The 18,003-nt window shown below is 39.8% G+C and overlaps 1 protein-coding gene across 1 annotated transcript in view; it reads right to left on the reverse strand.

Moving 5' to 3' along the window:
* Nucleotides 1–18,003, reverse strand: part of syndig1 (synapse differentiation inducing 1) — a 47,456-nt gene that overhangs the window by 12,284 nt on the left and 17,169 nt on the right. The window contains exon 3 of the mRNA XM_039690573.2: nt 12,321–12,458. Within this exon, the coding sequence (XP_039546507.2) occupies nt 12,321–12,458 (138 nt within the window). The remainder of the gene's footprint in view (nt 1–12,320; nt 12,459–18,003) is intronic.

Raw genomic sequence — 18,003 nt, forward strand, 5'->3', positions numbered from 1 at the left:
ATATATCCAATCTAAATTCATTTAGAAAAAAAAACATTACATAAATAAGCGAAACCAAATACAATTCTATTTTGTATTTTTATATTTTATAAGAAGATAACTATTGAAACTATTTTATTTTATTGTTTATCTGTCATCTGTCATCTCTTTATACCGGACTGTCTGATATCCATATCTCTGCATGTCATCAAATAAAATTTCTCGGGAGCTTCCTCTGTTTCTGTGACGCTGTGCGGAGAAACAGAGCTGAGACTGGGTCCAAACGCAGTGTAGCTTTAATCAGAAACTTGAAACAGGAAACAAGACAAGAAGCAAGACTAGCAAGAATACAAAAACACCAACGTTCACATACATAAATTCAACAACCAACAAAGACAGGGCAGAAACACAGGGCTTAAATAATCAAGGACAAACGAGCTAGACAAGATAACAAGGGGGCGTGAGAAATGAGAAACACCTGGGATAAATAATAGACGGGCAATAACTAATAACGAAAACACACAAAACCACTACGTGACAGTTTCTCTGACTGAAAATATAACTGCTTTGGAACTGACACTGGAGAGAGAGTGCTAAAGCTCCACAGCTCGTATTTCTGGTGGAAAACATGTAGAAATAATCATTCTTTCTAAATGTGATGTAAACTGTCCTGTGGCTAATTAACAGTAAAACAGTGGTCAAACATTGATGCTTGAGTCTTAAATCTTTAAGTAAATAACAAAAATCCCAAATGGTCGTTTTTATCGTGTTCGTTTTGTGATCTCGCTAGTTTCCAGTGATTTCTCTCTGATTAGTTTTCTGATAAAACTTCCATTTGTTGGTAAAATTATGGGTTTGTGTGACGTTGTTGGTTGTTGCAGAAAGACGTGTTAAGGGTGGGTTTCACTGAAGTGAATTTATTTTCTCATCCATTTTTTGGAGGAAGCACTGCCTCCCCTGCTGCGCAGAATATAATTCATGCAATATATGTGAGATTCCTGCATAATCATCAACTACAGCACAAATGCATATTGACTTGTGAAGTAGGCTTATGTGAATCTCTGCGGTGATCCGAGCACAGAGCACCCACGCTGTTGCTGACGAAATGAGAACCATTTTGTTGAAGGCATCAACCCATTGTTAAAAGAAAGGTATTTTATTCAAAGCTTATGTTCTACAAGTCCCACACTCGCACTCTCACTGGCCAAACCATTACATAAGGAGTTTATTGTGTTTGTATTAGAACATGCTCTAAAAGCAATGATTTAGATAATGCATACAAGCTTAGCAATAACAGATTGTCATATAGTTCAGTTTCAGGACAGAATAGGAACAGCATTCACTGCCCGGCCCAGAATTTATAATTGCTCATGGTTTGAGGTCTAATAAGGACAATACATCTGAAATTATAATTTGATCATAATATATCTGAGACAGTGTTTTCATGCGACGTATGTGCGTGTTTACTCTTTAATTTATTAATTAACTCTTTACTTTATTAATAATATTCCTAATCAGTTTCATCATTTCAGAAAGCAAGGAAGAACTCGATATTGCGACAGAAACTTTCCAGCACTTTAGACAGTTGCTCCAGTTCCGCTTAAAGAAGATTAAATATAATAGTCCAATGCCATGGCACAACAAGCACATCTGGGCCCTTAAAGGGGGGTTGATTGCGATTTCACTTTTTTCATTTTAAATAGTGTGTAATGTTGCTGTTGGTGCATGAACAGTATCTGCAAAGTTGCAGCGCTGAAAGTTCAGTGTAAGCAGAGATATTGTCTTTTAAAAATCAGGAAGTTTAATGAAACATGTAAGCCTATTGTCTGGTTTCACCAACGGTTTGCGACAGCGGAAAATACGTTACTGTTTGAAAAGGCGGCAGGTTTGATATGCAGTGTATGTGTGAGTTGTGTAAATATCAGACATCCCAAGTCTCCCAGAGGTTCCGTGAGTCTCCCGCAGATTGATACCGGCTCCCTGATCCCGCAAATTAGTTCAAAGCTCCTGGAATCTAGAGCGAGCGAGCAAGAGCGCGCACATACTGTGTTTCAAACCGTGTAGCACACGCACGGCAGAGAGGGAGAGAACCCTTGCTCATGCGTAGTAAACGTATAACCTGTGGGGAAAAAGTTTTAAACCTAAACATTTTAAACCTTATTTTGGGGCAAAGTCATCAAACTTTTTCAGCGTATTTTTTCACTATTTTACCGCTGTTCCTATATATGCAGTTTTTATGTCCCGGTGACCAGTGAAAGTGCAGTTCTGACTCTCTGCCCATTCATTTAGATAGGAGCCTGGTCTTGTTAGTCCGAAATAGCTGCCCAGAGGCGTTGCCAAGATGGCGGTCGAGTGGCAGGACTTGCCTAAAAGGACTTTGATCATATTACATGTGTTTTTTTTGCATGTCATAAGGCCCAAATCAATGTGACAAGATGTGACCAAATCACCTGGGGATGGAGTCGCCATTCTCCTGGCAGGGGAGGCAGCCGTGAAAGCTCGTCTGCTACACGGTTGAGCGCCCCTGGAACATGATTGGCGTGAAGAGACCTCAGATGCTTCTGACTCCATAGGAGGAGGTGGGAGGCGAGTCGCGACATGCGGCGGGAGCATAGACCACCTTTTTGGTTGATGTACGTAACGGTTGCAGTGTTGTCCATACGAACCAGTACGTGCTTGTGTTTGAGAAGCCCCTTGAGGCGACAAAAGGTGACACAACGTACTGCTTGTAACTCTAGGCAGTTGATGTGCCAATGCAGCTGGGACCCTGTCCACAGACCCAGACTGCATGCCCTTTGTATGTGGCCCTCCACCCCATGGCAGAAGCATCTGCTAAAACCACAGCATAATCTGGACTAGGAGCACTCCTGCCCGAAGAAACGCAGGATCCGACCATGGGGAGAAGGTTTGGCGGCAGTGCATGGTCACTTTGACCCGGAACGTGCCGCTCTGCTGCGCCCACCTCGGGACTCGATCGTGAAAGTCAGTGCTGAAGCGGTCTCATATGTAACAGACCGAGCGGCATTACTGCGGCTGCCATATCCCCCAGGAGCCTCTGAAATCGTTTCGTTTCGTTTCACTGTCCTGACTCAACAGGCAGGTGAGCACTGACTGGACATGTTCCTCCGTGAGGCTGGGTGACTGAGTCCAACTCCATACCGAGATAAATCCTCTGCACGGGGCAGAGTTTCCTCTGGTCCCAGTTGACCTGAAGCCCCAACTGGCTGAAGTGCCATAGCACCAAGTCCCTGTGATCGAACAACACATGAGGAACAGAAGGTTCGGGAACAGAAACAAAATGAAACAAAAGATTATCCGCCCGCAGGACGGATGCAGGACATGCCGTATTGTCTCCGACTGCTTCTGGGCGGCGGAGAACTCTTGGGCCAAACTCTCCACCATGTTTCCGAAGAGGCCACCCTGGGATATGGGGAAGTTGAGAAGTTTGTTCTTCTCAGCTTCACGCATATCAGCCAGGGTCAGCCACAGGTGTCGCTCCTGGACCATCAAGGTCCATCGCCGCATGCAGCTCCTGCAGCAAAGCTAGGTTAGGACCACCCGCCTGCAACTCATGGAGTGCTTTAGTCTGATGGACTTGGAGCAGCGCCAAGGCATGCAGGGCCGAGGCGGTGTCTCCACATGACATGTAGGCATCCCTGGTCAGACCAGAGGAAAACCTACAGGCACGGGAGGGGAGTGAAGGGGCACCCCGCCAAGTGGAAGTGGTCTTTGAACACAGCTGCATCTCGACCGACCGATCCACTGGGGGGATTCTCTCGTACCCATGCGCCATGAAGGGTGATGAAGGAGGAGGAGCGAGGTTGCCTACGTCTGGTCGCCAGAGGGGCCAGCCAAGACGTCCTCAGCTCCTCATTCACTTCCGGGAAGAATGGTACTGGAACGGGCCGTGGGGCAACAGCAAGGCCCGCTCCAAGACACCAATCATCCAGCCGCGAAAGTTCTGGAAAGTTCCACACAAGCCAGACATTTGCGGCCGCCCGTAAATCTCCCCGAAAGAATGGGCATTTTCTGAAGGGACTCCCCCATGTTACCGGGTTCTCAGTCTTGAACGCAGCATCATATTCCCGCAATGAACCTGACTCATCCACAAACTCTGCCTAAGCGTGCGCTAAACCCAAGCATGAGAGGCAGTGTTTGTGACCATCTTCCTGAGGGAGAAGTCGACCTCTTCCATAAACACACAGGTGAGATGACATCCTGAAAAGGACGCGAGACACCCGCGATGCTCTTTCAGAAAAAAGTGCTTGTCACGTGCCGAATCACCGAGGGATCACCGCGGTAGACACTCTGGGAAACTACAGCCCTCGTGCTGCACTCACTCGTGATGATCACAAACATACACATTAGCAAATGGTTTGACATTTCATTCCATAACATTAGGCAGTTTTGATTTATATGCTTTTTAATGTTTGATGATCACGTTAACTTGCATGAGTGTAAGCAATGCTTCTATCGCTTGTTTCCGCTTCTTCTTCACTTGTGTTTTGATCCGGAATGCTTCAGGAAGTACAAATCCCATCCACTTTCTCTACAACAAAGTTATTTCTTAATAATTATGTATGAAGTTTTTAGACAGACCTACCTGAAGCCAGAGAATTTTAGCTTAATCTAAAATAAAATTGTAAAATTCTAGAGTTACACCTACACTAATGCTAAAATATATATAAAAAAACTGGTTGTTTTGGTTCATGGTTTAGAAATAATGGCTAAAAAAATGGATGTTTACAATATGTCCAGATGCGTGGTGCACACGTGTGTTCTTTCAAATGTAGGAGATCACGGTGGATCCCAGTGCTGGAACTGTGAAATCTCAGTCAAGTAAGGTATCCTCCACAATCTAGTACTTAGAACAACGTGCAACATGGGACAGTGTGCCCTGCAAAGTGTATTACTACATTTTTGGTAGTGTTTGCACCTGATTTTCATAATTAATTGAGATCCAAAACTTTGTACACAGCACTATATAAATAAAAGGATGCTATAAGTGGTCATAATTCTTAGCTAATAAGACTTGTAGTTCCTTCAAATGATTTGGATATCTGATTACATTACATATCTGATACATATCTGATTACATCTCTATGCAATTATATCAGCAGACAGAAATAGCCTTTTAAAAATGATGCCACTGAAAGAGAATAGAAAAAAAGAGCTGTTCAAAGAGGCTGCTTTGGCCTCCCTCAAGGCACATCACGCCTGGTTCATTCACACAGAATGTCCCACTGGCGGATGACTTTGATATCGGCCATCCATTAGCTTCTCGCCAAACTCACTGAGAAGATGAAAGGTCCTGGAGCAACATTAGATGTATCATACATGACCATTCAAACTGTTTTACACTCAGCCTTTAACACACACATACAATTTTAAATTCAAATGAATGATGTTATATTTTAAAAATACAAAATCGAAGCACAGAGTAATTTAAAGTGTGTAACATGTACTCACTACTAACAACCTACTCTGTATAGCATCTTTTAACACAGATATTTATTCAGATATTTCTACTTGGTACACAATCACATTTTGTTGTAATATTTTTACATGACCAAACATTCCAAAATAATGTGAATCTGTTGACATAGATTGTAGAAGGATTGCAGTGAATTGATTATGGTGTAGGCTTGGATTTTAAGAACTAGGCTGAGAAAGGATTTCTATTTTTTCAGGCAGAGAATTAGAGAGCTGTGGGTGTTGAGTCGTGATGTATCGCATGAAAGAGAAAAACGGAGCAAAATTTCTCTGTCAGAGAGATGGGGCCATAAACCGCTTTTAAAGTCAGCATCAGATGTGAACACTTAAAGTTTAAACACATAATGACCCTCGCAAAACCCATCAAGCACATGTTCAGGACATATTTCAGTTCAAACTCAATAGAAATTATGTTATTCTTTAAGAAAATGAGGTCTGTTTTAGGAACATTAAAGTGCCTATTAATATGCTTTTCAGATATTATCTTTTTTGCAGTGTGTAATATAAATGTGTGTGAATGTAAAAGGTCTGCAGTTTCAAAGATCAAAGTGCAGAGAGTTTTTGTCTCCCAAAGAAATAATCAATTCTGAATTCTGAGGCCCTGTTTACACGAGAACGCTCGCGGGTGAAAACGTAAAAATATTTTATCGGATGTGCCTTTCGTTTTTGGGGCTTAAAAATGCAAAAGAGTGAAACCACCCTCCAGAGTGGAAATCTTAAAAATGGTCCACCGTCGCGTTTCCGTGTAAAGGCCATTGCACACTGAGTACGAAATTTTCGTATGCGTTTTTTCGTGTTCGTCAGCCTAAAAATTCGTCTCGCACAGAAACCTTGCACACTGAGTCCGATGCGTATTTATTAAACCTTTGCGCGAAAAAACGCAAAAATACAAAATTGATTCGTCAAGCAGTGAGGATTATTTTGTTGCCCTCTCTCTTATTGAAAAGAGAAGAGAAAATATTACGTCCATCCAATCCTGAAATTGCGCCGAGAGGAAGCACCTCCTTATCAATGAGTTGCGAATTTATCGCGAGCGATTCAAAATTTACCTCAGAATGTCACTGAAACAGTTTGATGCTTTGCTTGCGATTCTGGAGCCACATTTTAAAACAAGACCACCAATTTCCGTGAACCAACCGATCCTGAACAGAGACTGGCAGTGTGTCTAAGGTATGGACAGGACACACACACACACGCGTGGCCCGGTGGAAGCGCTAGGCAGACAGAACAGCTGTATAGGCTGTTATATATTGTGCCCTAATAATACATTATCGAATTTGCTGCTCAATCACACCTTATTCGATCCGAAATTTCAATCTGATTGAAAGGGGAGGTTTATTCCTTTCATAATCCAATCGAGAGAAGAGAACATACTTGATCGAATTGAAAACCGAAACTGAAAGCACTGTGCATATGTGCAATGATGTGCGGAACGAGCTCCATAGACAGTAAACGAGCTCCCCCTGGCCCTGAATTGTCAAAAAACATCTCAAAATTCTGGCTGTGGATGCGAAAAACGCAGGAAATCAAACCCGATCCGAATTTTTTTATGACGGACGAAAGTTTCAGAGGTGGTGTGCAAGCGTGATTGACATAACGTGAGGTCGTTTTTTGGTTTTTTTTAACTTGCGAAAATTTCGGATGCGAATTTCGGACTCACGCCGCTTTCACACTGGCAGTTGAAATCAGCTCCGATGCGGCTGCGAAACGAACGGAAGTCATTCATTTCCTATGGAGATTCGCAGACCGCATGCGAATGGGTCCGAAACGGGTCCGACCGAGTGCGGTGCGAAGAAAATCGTGTCCGTTGGTCATCCGGATGCGTTCAAAAATTTGAACTCGTGCGAAAAGCTACGGACGGTTCCTATCCGACAATTCCAGCGGAAGTCAAGCGTTGTTATGGTACTGATACACAAACCTGAATTATTAACTTTTAATAAAATAAATAATGATTTTTTGATAATTTCATGACTTTCTAACGTTTATAAGGGCAGTTAATGCAATTAAATTGAAGGTAGACATTGAACTATTGACCACTATATCACATTTTTATTCGACCTGACATGTCAACGTCCTGAGCAACTTTCCTCACGCAGCATAACCCTCATCAGAGAGACCATACAGAACTGACACAATCAAACTTTAATCTCCCCGCAATTTTTGTTCTACCCGCATCCGACGCTTTTCACTGTGTAGTACGATATCCGTTGGGAACGTATTGCGTATTACGGAGCTGATTTAAACTGCCAGTGTGAAGGCAGCGTCAGTGTGCAATGGCCTTAAAGGGTAAAAACGCAAAAGTCTGCTAGACAGTGAAGGTTGTCGGCGCGCGGACTTGGTGTTGTTGTGTGGCAGTGTTTCACATTGCCACCTAGCCGCCTGGAGTGCATACTACATCGAATTTCACACACTTTTGCATCAACATATGCACACGGATTTCCCTCCCATAACGCTCGTCTAAACGCAGAATAAAAAGTGATAACGCAACACCACTTTTGCATTCTCTCTTCAGATCGTTTCCGTGTAAACATAGCCCGAGTCGGACTCGTCACTAATTCCAATCTTCCTGTCATGATTCCTGCCTGTTTAAGGACTTTTAAGTATTTTCTGTTCATATTGTTTCTGTTTACTTCCATTTTGCTTTGTGTCATGTTTCCTGTCTTGTGTTCCTTTGTCTTAAAGGACTTTTAAGTTGAAGTTTTTTGTTTCTATTGTTCCAGTGTGGTGGAAAAGTTTCTGTTCTCACTTCCTGTGTTTAGTATTGACAATTAATCAACTTCACCTGTCCTGTGTTAGCCCCTTGTTATATTGTGTATTTAAACCCTTGTGTTTCCCACGTTCATGGTCTGGTGTTGTTCTTTCTGTTCTGGTTTTGTCTGCCTTTCCCAGTGTCTTGATTTACTCTGTTTGGCCTTTGCTTGGAGTACTTGTGTTATTTTATTAGTAAACAACTAATACTGCACTTGGATCCAATTCATTTTTATCTCTGGAACCCAGTGTTACACCTAGATAGGTTTGTAACAAAACTTGCTTATTGCCAGCATATGCTCTTCATTGGCTGCCTGAGAACAGAGTGAACAACAACTTTGCCCCTCAAACACTGCAATTATAACTGAGACCTGGAAGTAGTTGCATATCGAGAGAAAACTATTTTCTGCTGCGAAAAAAATCCACTATTCATGTATTTAAAAAACATGAGGCTGGAATTGATACGGTAAAACCAACGCTATTGTTACTGTTCGTTTCACTGTGTATCAATTGCTGAGGAAGATCCGGAGCTGAAATTAATTTATGGTAATGAGCATTTCATTTCCGACACGCACTGGAAACGGTAGACCAATCGCAACAGAAAATCAACAGCAGAGTAGGCTTGTGGACAGGAAAAGTTTAGAGACTAAATACTTGTTTGAACTGTTCCAGACATTATTAGAAATTAAGTGATGTAGCAATGTACATTATGAGACAATTTAAGTGACCATGGATGCATGTAAACCTATTGTAGGGAAAAAATAAACAGGGCACTTTAAGATATTTTAACATCGTGACATTATTTTTGTGGGAGGAAAATGCAAAAACATAATGATTGTCATTGTAAAATATGTATAGTATTAGTTATAGCATGTTTAATACTGTCAAGTTAAAGAACAATCTTAAAAATAATGTCAAAATGCAGGGGAAAAAAATAAGCTTCATTTTCTCCTTTGCATTTTGGGGTGAAATGTTTTTCACCCATAAACAAAGGGAGATGAAAACTACACATATCCATAATCTTCTTGTTTTGAATGCTTTAAAATAAGCGTTTAATAAGAAGGGGGAATGCGTGAAAATACTGCAATTACCACTTCTCGGTACGTTTCCCTCCAGAGGCGAATGACCTCTCCCACTCTCAGCACACTTTCTGTAAGCAATCTCTCTCCTCTCAAGAGCATTGCGGTAAGCTATAAATACATCTGACACTGCAGCATACTATATTCACCTTTATGAAACAATGTGGCAAACCCGGGGAATTCTCCATCTTCTGCCCTGCAGCATTCATCAGACTACATAAATGGATATTTGTTTTCAAATGTTCCATAGTGTACCATATAACGACTGGCTTTATCCTGCAGTGTTCGCTGTGAGTTTTGGAAATGTACTGTAGTGCCCTAAGTCTTTGTTTCCAAAGCACAGGAGCATCCAGCATAATATGGGACAAGTGTGGTGAAAGTATCAATACAAATCTAATCTGAAGAATTGATAATAATTATAAAATGATTATTATCTTTATTTTGTAAATTAATTGCAATAAAAATGAAGTACAACAGATGCAACTCTGTTTTAAGTGTGAACTGCATTCTCACAAGAAAAAAAAAGTAAAAAACTTTCTTTTTCTCCAAGAAAGTTAGATAGTAAAATCATAATTTAAAGGGATAGTTCACTTTGAAATTAATTTTTGATATGTTTTATCTTACCTCAAGGGCATCCAAGATTTAGGTGTCTTTGTTTCCACAGTGTTTTCAATTTTGACATGTTTCAGTCAAACCGTTGTTGTCTATCAGTCATACACTGGAGGCTAAGGGGGTCCACCAAAGAGCATGCACAGAGAAGTCAAAATTAAACATGATTTAATGACTCGTGAATGTAAGTACACATTGATGGCCTAAGACACGAAACGAGCGGTTTGTGTGAGAAAACGAACAGTATTTATTAGGGATGCACCGAATATTCGGCCACCGAAAATTTCAGACTTTTTTCACAGAAACAATATGGCCGAAATGTTGTCATGACGCAAACAGAAACCGCGACCTGCACGTGCTTGTCTGAAGCAACATGTCTGCGGTGCGGACGTATTTCAGTGTTTCTCAACCCGCGAGGAGACGGAAGCCTTGTTTATCCATTGCTCTAAACAATGCGCGCCGCCATGACAACGACTCCGGTTGCAAGCAGGTGAAGTATAAATGCCTCAACCGCGCTGTCTGTGTCTGTGGAGACTCGCGCTGCGGAGGCAGGCGAAAGTATAAACAAGGCAGCGCGAGTCTCCACAGACAGCGCACGCACCGCTCCAAACTGCGTTTTTGAAAAGCTCGCCGTTGTACTATTCCTTGAAACAACAGGGGACGACTCAAGTAACTGTCATCTAACCAGGAATCGGTGAGAAGAAGAAAGATAAACACAAGACAATGTTTATTTTTTTAGTATTCCACCACCAATAAAAAAATAATCATGTTAAACCCAGTAAACCCTGAGATTATTGACATTACAAATAGGCTAATATGTATGAGGACATGTATGTAACGTTATAGAACTAACGTTAAATTAATGCTCTCTTAAATATTTTCTACATTCATTAACATGTTTAGTGTTTCACTAAACAGGCTTTTTATGGTTTGGTATGCTAAATTTTTAAAATGTAAGCAACTAATTTAGACTTGCAAACTAGGTGCTGGTGTGATGAGAAGTTTATGCTCGACTTTGTTTTTATGAGAGAACATTTAATTTTAAAACCTTTCTGCAGGCCATATTATTTAATGTACACATGAGTGGGGTCAAAAACATTTTAGTTTGAATTTTATTTTATACGGTGCATTGTGCTAAATAAATATTTGTAATTGATTTATTCTTTGAAAATGTTATATTAATTTATGCAATTGTAATGCCTTGATTTTAGTAAAGTTTGTACACAGTCATAGCCATAAATGCAATGATACTAATAATTGGCATAATTTCTTTCGGTGTTTCGGTTTTCGGTTTTCGGCCTTGGTTTCCTCTTTTTCGGTTTTCGGTTTCGGCCAAGAATTTTCATTTCGGTGCATCCCTAGTATTTATATCGTTTCTACCTCTTGTAATCACAGCCATGACAAAATGATCTGACGGCACGGGCGCTTCAGTCTGCACATGCGCCGGAAGTGATCGCTTGCGCGCCGACGTCACTCTTTGTTTATACAGAGATTTCGGAAGTTTTACCTTTCACTAAACATATTTAGATATATGGGAAACCGCAATGGAAGACGATTTCGGTATATCTAAATATGTTTAGTAAAAGGTAAAACTTCCGAAATCTCCGTGTAAATATTGAGTGACGTCACACGCAAGCGATCACTTCCGGCGTAACATTGAACTGATTCAGTTCGGTTCAGTTGGACATTGCACAACTGATTCAGATCACTTGGACGTCACTGTGATTACACGAGGTAAAAACGTTATAAATACTGTTCGTTTTGTCACACAAACCGCTTGTTTCGTGTCTTAGGCCATCAATGTGTACTTACATTTACGAGTCATTAAATCATGTTTAATTTGGACTTTTCTGTGCATGCTTTTTGGTGGACCCCCTTAGCCTCCAGTGTATGACTGATAGACAACAACGGTTTGACTGAAAAATGTTAAAATTGAAAATACTGTGGAAACAAAGACACCTACATCTTTGATGCCCTTGAGGTAAGATAAAACATATCAACAATTAATTTCAAAGTGATTTATCCCTTTAATACCATTGTAAAACGACTGAAAATACCTGTTCACACTAAGAACTGTTTATTCTAAGCACAGACCGCAGCTGTGTTATCTGCGGCTTTAAATGGTAGATTGGCTGTCAATGTTTTTAACTTTCATCAGCAAAAAAACGGCTTTAAACAATAATTCTCTGTGCCATTATCATTATAGTTGTGGTGTGGATTATTCTTTCGAACGATTTTATACAGTAGATCTTTATAGTTATACTTGGTGTGAACGGCCCTTAATTCAAATCCTCTTGTTGCTTTTGGACTCTTTTGAAACCTTTATTTTAAGAGTGAATAAATGAATTAAGAAATGTAACAAATTCTTGGCATTTATGTTGGCATATTAGTTATTTGTTGAGAACCTCTCACCTCATGAGACAGGTAGAAAGCTGCAATTCCCAGGGGCCAGAAACAGCAGAGCATGGAGAAAACACTGAGGCCCAGGTGGTCCCTCGGAGGCATCAGGAGGAAATTGTCTTCACTCTCTGAGTCACTTGAGTACTCACTCTGCAGAAAACACACAAAACACTGAATGAATCAGATGACAGAGAGGCTTTTCATCAAACTCTCCCCATTTCACATCTTTGTCCTTTTCAGGGAAAAATATGACCAAAAAAGTGGAGTAATAATGCTAACAAGGCTATAGGAGGTGTAAGACGGCAAGGGCCCAATAACAATATAGTAACAATAATGTAGTAACTTAATAGTAACTTAATGTACCTGGTCTTTTTGTGCACTGTTCAACGATACATTGTAAATCCCAAATAAAAAGTGGATTATTTTTCAAATATTTTGTCTCAATAAAACAGAAGTTCAGTGAACGGATTCATGAAAAACTCTTAAGAATAAAACTCTTCATAACTGCTTCTTCTAATTTTGTATTTTCCAAAACATTTCTAAAGAATTGTTCTAAAGATTGAATTTGAAATCCTGAAAAGAATTAGGCCTGGGTATTGTAACAAATTTCACGATTTGATTGTGGTTCACAAGCTTGTGATTCAATTCAATTCAATTCTGATTTCGATTCAATTCAATATCGTTTTGGATATAAACAATATTTGTTGTCTGCCTCAATATATACCCATTGATGCTGTTTTTAATAAACTGCCAAAGGATTCAGTACCAAGCCTTGTAAACAAAATGAAAAAAATTATTTTGCACCTGGCTTTATCATATGTTCAGATCTACAGTATCTACCGAAAATATATGCAAACTTGGGCATATTTAATGAGATAATGCCTAATTTGCATAATTAAACATACAAATTTCAAAAACTTAGAACGCATTTTTTTATATATACTTATGTAAGTAATCAACTGAGGAAGTTTCATGGTGATATCTATTATTTAAAAATCTTACCCTATTCACCTAGTGTTTCGCCTTAAAAGTTGGTATTTTACAAATGAAGAGTTCAGATGCAAAAGCCTCTAAATGCCATTTTAAATTTTCTTCAAGAATGTTAATTTTTATCAAGCTTGTATATTTAAGTTTAGTAATTCCACTTAAATGGCAATGAAGATTACCTATGAATTACCATTTAAGTGAAATTACTGAATTTAAATATACAAGCTTGATAAAAATGATTGTTCTAGAAGAGAATTTCAAATGGCACTTAGAGGCTTTTGCATCTGAACTCTTCATATCTTTGCTCTGACCCTTGACTATCTAAAAACTTAATTTCCTCATTTTGATTTCCTACTTACAAAAAAACTAGGAGAAAATGCTCCAACGACTGAGCAAAATAGGCAATTTGGCGGCCATTTTGATATGCAAATTAGAAGGTAAAAAACTCAAAATTTCGCTTGGGTACCAGTACCGAAAACTACACCGGTGATGACCTACAGCCAATGAGAGAGCAAGAAACAGGGCAGCGAGATGTCCGAGGAGGAGAAATAGACCAGAATATCAGTATTTAAAAGGGTTGATGAACTGAGAAATCAAATTTTCCTTGAGCTTTTGACATCTAAGAGGTCATCATATTATAGGAATATCATGTAAGTTTTAGAACTGAAAACGTCCTTGTTAGTCCAATAAAAGCTTTAATTGACACCAGCCTCGGCAAACGACTCGTTTTTCAAAGTGGGGAACTATGACGTCAAAGACGATAAAACACCACCCCCGCAGAAGAAGATCAATGTGGCTGGTTTAGCCCCGCCCACCGATTTGCGCATTACACGCATAGATAAATAACATAGGCCTACCTCGTGATGACAAAACGGACCAGCAGCACATTACAAAACCCCCAGCTCTCTTTGCAGAACACACAATCCTTGCTCCCCTTCGTCTCGCCAAATCATTTCCTCCTGCATAATGTTTTTCTTTTCCTTCTTTTCACTGCAAATCAGGGCACAGACAATTCGGGCAAGTTTCGACACGCGATGTGAACGTAAACCGCATTGGCGGTTTATGTACGTAACCGTCATTGTATTGACAATCCGATCAACAGCAGAAACCTCAGCAGGGACAGCAACTCGAGGCAATTGACCTATGGCTAAGCCACACCCTCAAATGCGATGAGCCAATCACAGTCAGACATTCTCTGCTTCCATGTCCATTGAACTACATTGCAGTTAGTCAGTTTTCATTTGTTTTTGTTTTTCTTGTCATTTTAAGTTTAAAATGGTCAAACGGTGTTTATGGGGTACATGCAACTCCGACACTAGGTTCCCGAGAGGCTGTGCGACGGTGTGTATTTTTTTTTTTACCCTTTCCCAAGGCACATCTCAACCGAGATAAGTGTCTGCTCTGGATTAGGTTATGCAGTAGACCACAACACCAACTAAACGTGGATAAATTAAACAAGGATGTCTACATCTGTTCTAAGTTAAGTCAACAACAGGGCCGTGCACAGGGGGGTGGCCCGGTGGCTAGAGCCACTCCTGCCCACCCAGCCCACCTGCTCTGCTTTGCGCAAAGCATTCCGTTGATTCCGCTATTCCGCTCCAGGTTTTCCCGCTCGCTCCGCAGTCCGCACTCCGCAACGTACTCTGCGGCCCTCTCTTGAAACTGAGTGAATACGACAGTTCACGAAAGCTGTTGCATTAACAGGTAGGCTATGCAAGACTATGGAAGCTTGTTTCCGCCACAGAATGAAAAATAAAAAAGGCAATTGCAATTTTTTATCTCACAATTCTGACTTTTATTCTCACAATTGCGAGTTTACATCTCGCAATTCTGACTTTATTTCTCAGAATTGCGAGATATGAAGTCAGATTTGCGTGTTATAAAGTCAGAATTGGGTGTTATAAAGTCAGAATTGTGAGATATAAACTATTCTGAGGGGAAAAAGTTAGTATTTTTTTCCCCATAGAATTGGCTTGAGACTCGCAATTGCGAGTATATATCTTACAATTCTGAAAAAAGATGTAAGAAATTCGACATATAAACTCGCAATTATGTGTTATAAAGTCAGAATTGCGAGATGTAAACTAGCAATTGTGAGAAAAGAGTCGCAATTCTGTTTTTTTTTTCTCTTAGAATTGTGACTTTATAACACGCAATTCTGGCTTTATATCACGCAATTATGGCTTTATATCTCGCAATTCTGACTTTATATCATGCAATTCTCAGACTGATCTCATGAAGTAGCGTGTGTATGACACGCCAATTCGTATTTCCATTTTTGGCGTGCTATCAAGACGCATAATCGCCTTTCAGCGTGTTTATGAACGCCGTTGACTTAACGTTATATAAATATATGACTTACCTCAACCCCGTCCCTAAACCTAACCGTCACTGGGGTTAATGGCATTTATGACTGTTCCCTAACCATCCTAGGTAAAAAAAAAAAGATATGACTTACCTCAACCCCATCCCTAAACTTAACCTTCACTGGGGTTAATGGCATTTATGACTGGAGATTTGACTGCGTGTACAGACACGCGGAATGACGCGGACGTTAATGGCGTAGACACACACGCATACACGCGGATACACGCAGTAAGTTCAAAATGCATAGAGATAACACGCCACCTGACTCGAAAGTGGCGTGTATGTTTACGCAAAAGTCATGATGTCATGTTGCAATTCTGGCTTTATATCACGCAATTCTGACTTTATTTCTCACAATTCTGACTTCATATCTCACAATTTTGAGATAAAAAGTCGCAATTATTTATTTTATTTTTTTTATTCAGTGGCAGAAACAAGCTTCCATAATAGACAGTGGTTGAATCTGCAAAATTATTCATTATTTTTTTGTTTGTTTTTGTGCATTTATGTCGGTAATGTTTTGCTCTTGGTCTACTAGTGCTAACAACTTGTACAACATATTCACGTTCTTAGAATTAGCTGCTTGTCTAATCAAATTATTGTACTCTCTCGATCTAATACAAATAATAGCCTAAGTACACCCCCCATCCTTTTTTGCTGTAAAAGGAAAATACTGCAACAATAATGTAAAAAATGTAAAACTGTAACAATAACTGAATAATTTGTGTTAACAAGCAACCACCCCCTTAGTGCCCCTTTTTTGGCTAAGGCCACTGGCCCTTAAAATGCCTTTGCACGGCCCTGATTTGAACGTTATCTTTAAAATCTCTAACGTAACGTTAGGCTAACATTAGAAAACGTTAACGTTAGCTTTTAGCTGCGTTGTACATCATGTCACTTAGCTTTATTAACGTATATCTGTAAATAACCGAGATAACAAATGTTAACAATGTTGTGCTGAATGATTCATGTAAATACTTAGCCATGGTTCAATTGATATGCCAGCGCACTCGAGGTTCTGTCCAGATCGCCAAGAATCATGTTGTTTTCAAAATAAGCCATGCTAAAATACAATACTCAGAATCTAAGAGCTCACTTAACATGCCCACACACTCTGCGCTGCTGAGTGTTTAGGTTGAATATAAATATGTGCTGCATGCTCCATAACAGCAAAACTGATTAAGAAAACAATAAAGAAAGCATCTGATCATTGCGATGTGGATATATTTGCACAAGCTCTGCTATTCAGCACTCAAGTCGCGTCACGTTTTTTTATATAGTGTTTTATACAATAGAATGCTTTAACTATGCACTATCTTTAATGTAAAACATAAAAACGATATATATACCTAAATAATCCTGCAAATGTAGATTCCATTGTTTGGATTAAATAATAGTTTTTTTGTTGTTGTTTTGCTCAGGATTTATTTATTTGGTGGTGTGTACTTTATAAGTTTTTTTATTTTTTTTATTTGATCTACTTCCTAAAAAAAGGAATAAATCGTCTTTCTTACAGAAATGCAACATATGTTAATATATCGTCTCATAATCCATCGCAATACGTATCATTTCACCAGATTGTTTGTGACACACAGCTCTAATAGAAAGTCAAGGCCACAACACTGGATGATGTTCTTGGGTATGTATTAATCACAGCTTGAATGTGTCAATGATGTGTGGATGCAGACTGATCTCATGAAGTAGCGCGTGTATGACACGCCAATTCGCAGTGTTGTAGTCGAGACCACCTCACTCGAGTCTGAGTCGACACCGAGACCAGAGAGAGTCGAGTCCGAGTCAAGACCGAGTCCATAGAGAGTCGAGTCCGAGTCGAGTCCGAGACCAGAGACGGTCGTGTCCGAGTCGAGACTGAGACCAGTGAGGGTTGATTACCTAATTTACTTTTATTTACTTAGAGAAATCCTTTTTTTTTTTACTGAATTTACTTAGACTTTAAAAAATATGATCAGTTTAGGGTAAAAAGGCCACATAGTAGGTGGTGTTAGTAATTTTATTACTAACTTTTTGTAATAAAAGTAATTTTATTACAATTTGTCATGCGCAGTTGCGCACTAGAAAATCACCAATCACTGGGCGTGTCAATCAATTTAATTAAATATTTTATTAACTTACATTAATAATCATGAAAAATATTTTTAATGAACTCGAGTGGACTCGGGAATAAGTCCGAGTCCTAAAAAAAAAAATGTTCGAGTACGAGTCAATTCCATGACAAGACCAAGACCATTAAAATATGGTCTCGAGACCGAGTCCGAGACGAGTCCGAGTCTCGAGTACTACAACTCTGCCAATTCGTATTTCCATTTTTGGCGTGCTATCA

The sequence above is a fragment of the Pimephales promelas genome, chromosome 11, assembly GCF_988280905.1.
Source record: "Pimephales promelas chromosome 11, fPimPro1.hap1.1, whole genome shotgun sequence".
Taxonomy (NCBI): Eukaryota; Metazoa; Chordata; class Actinopteri; order Cypriniformes; family Leuciscidae; genus Pimephales; species Pimephales promelas.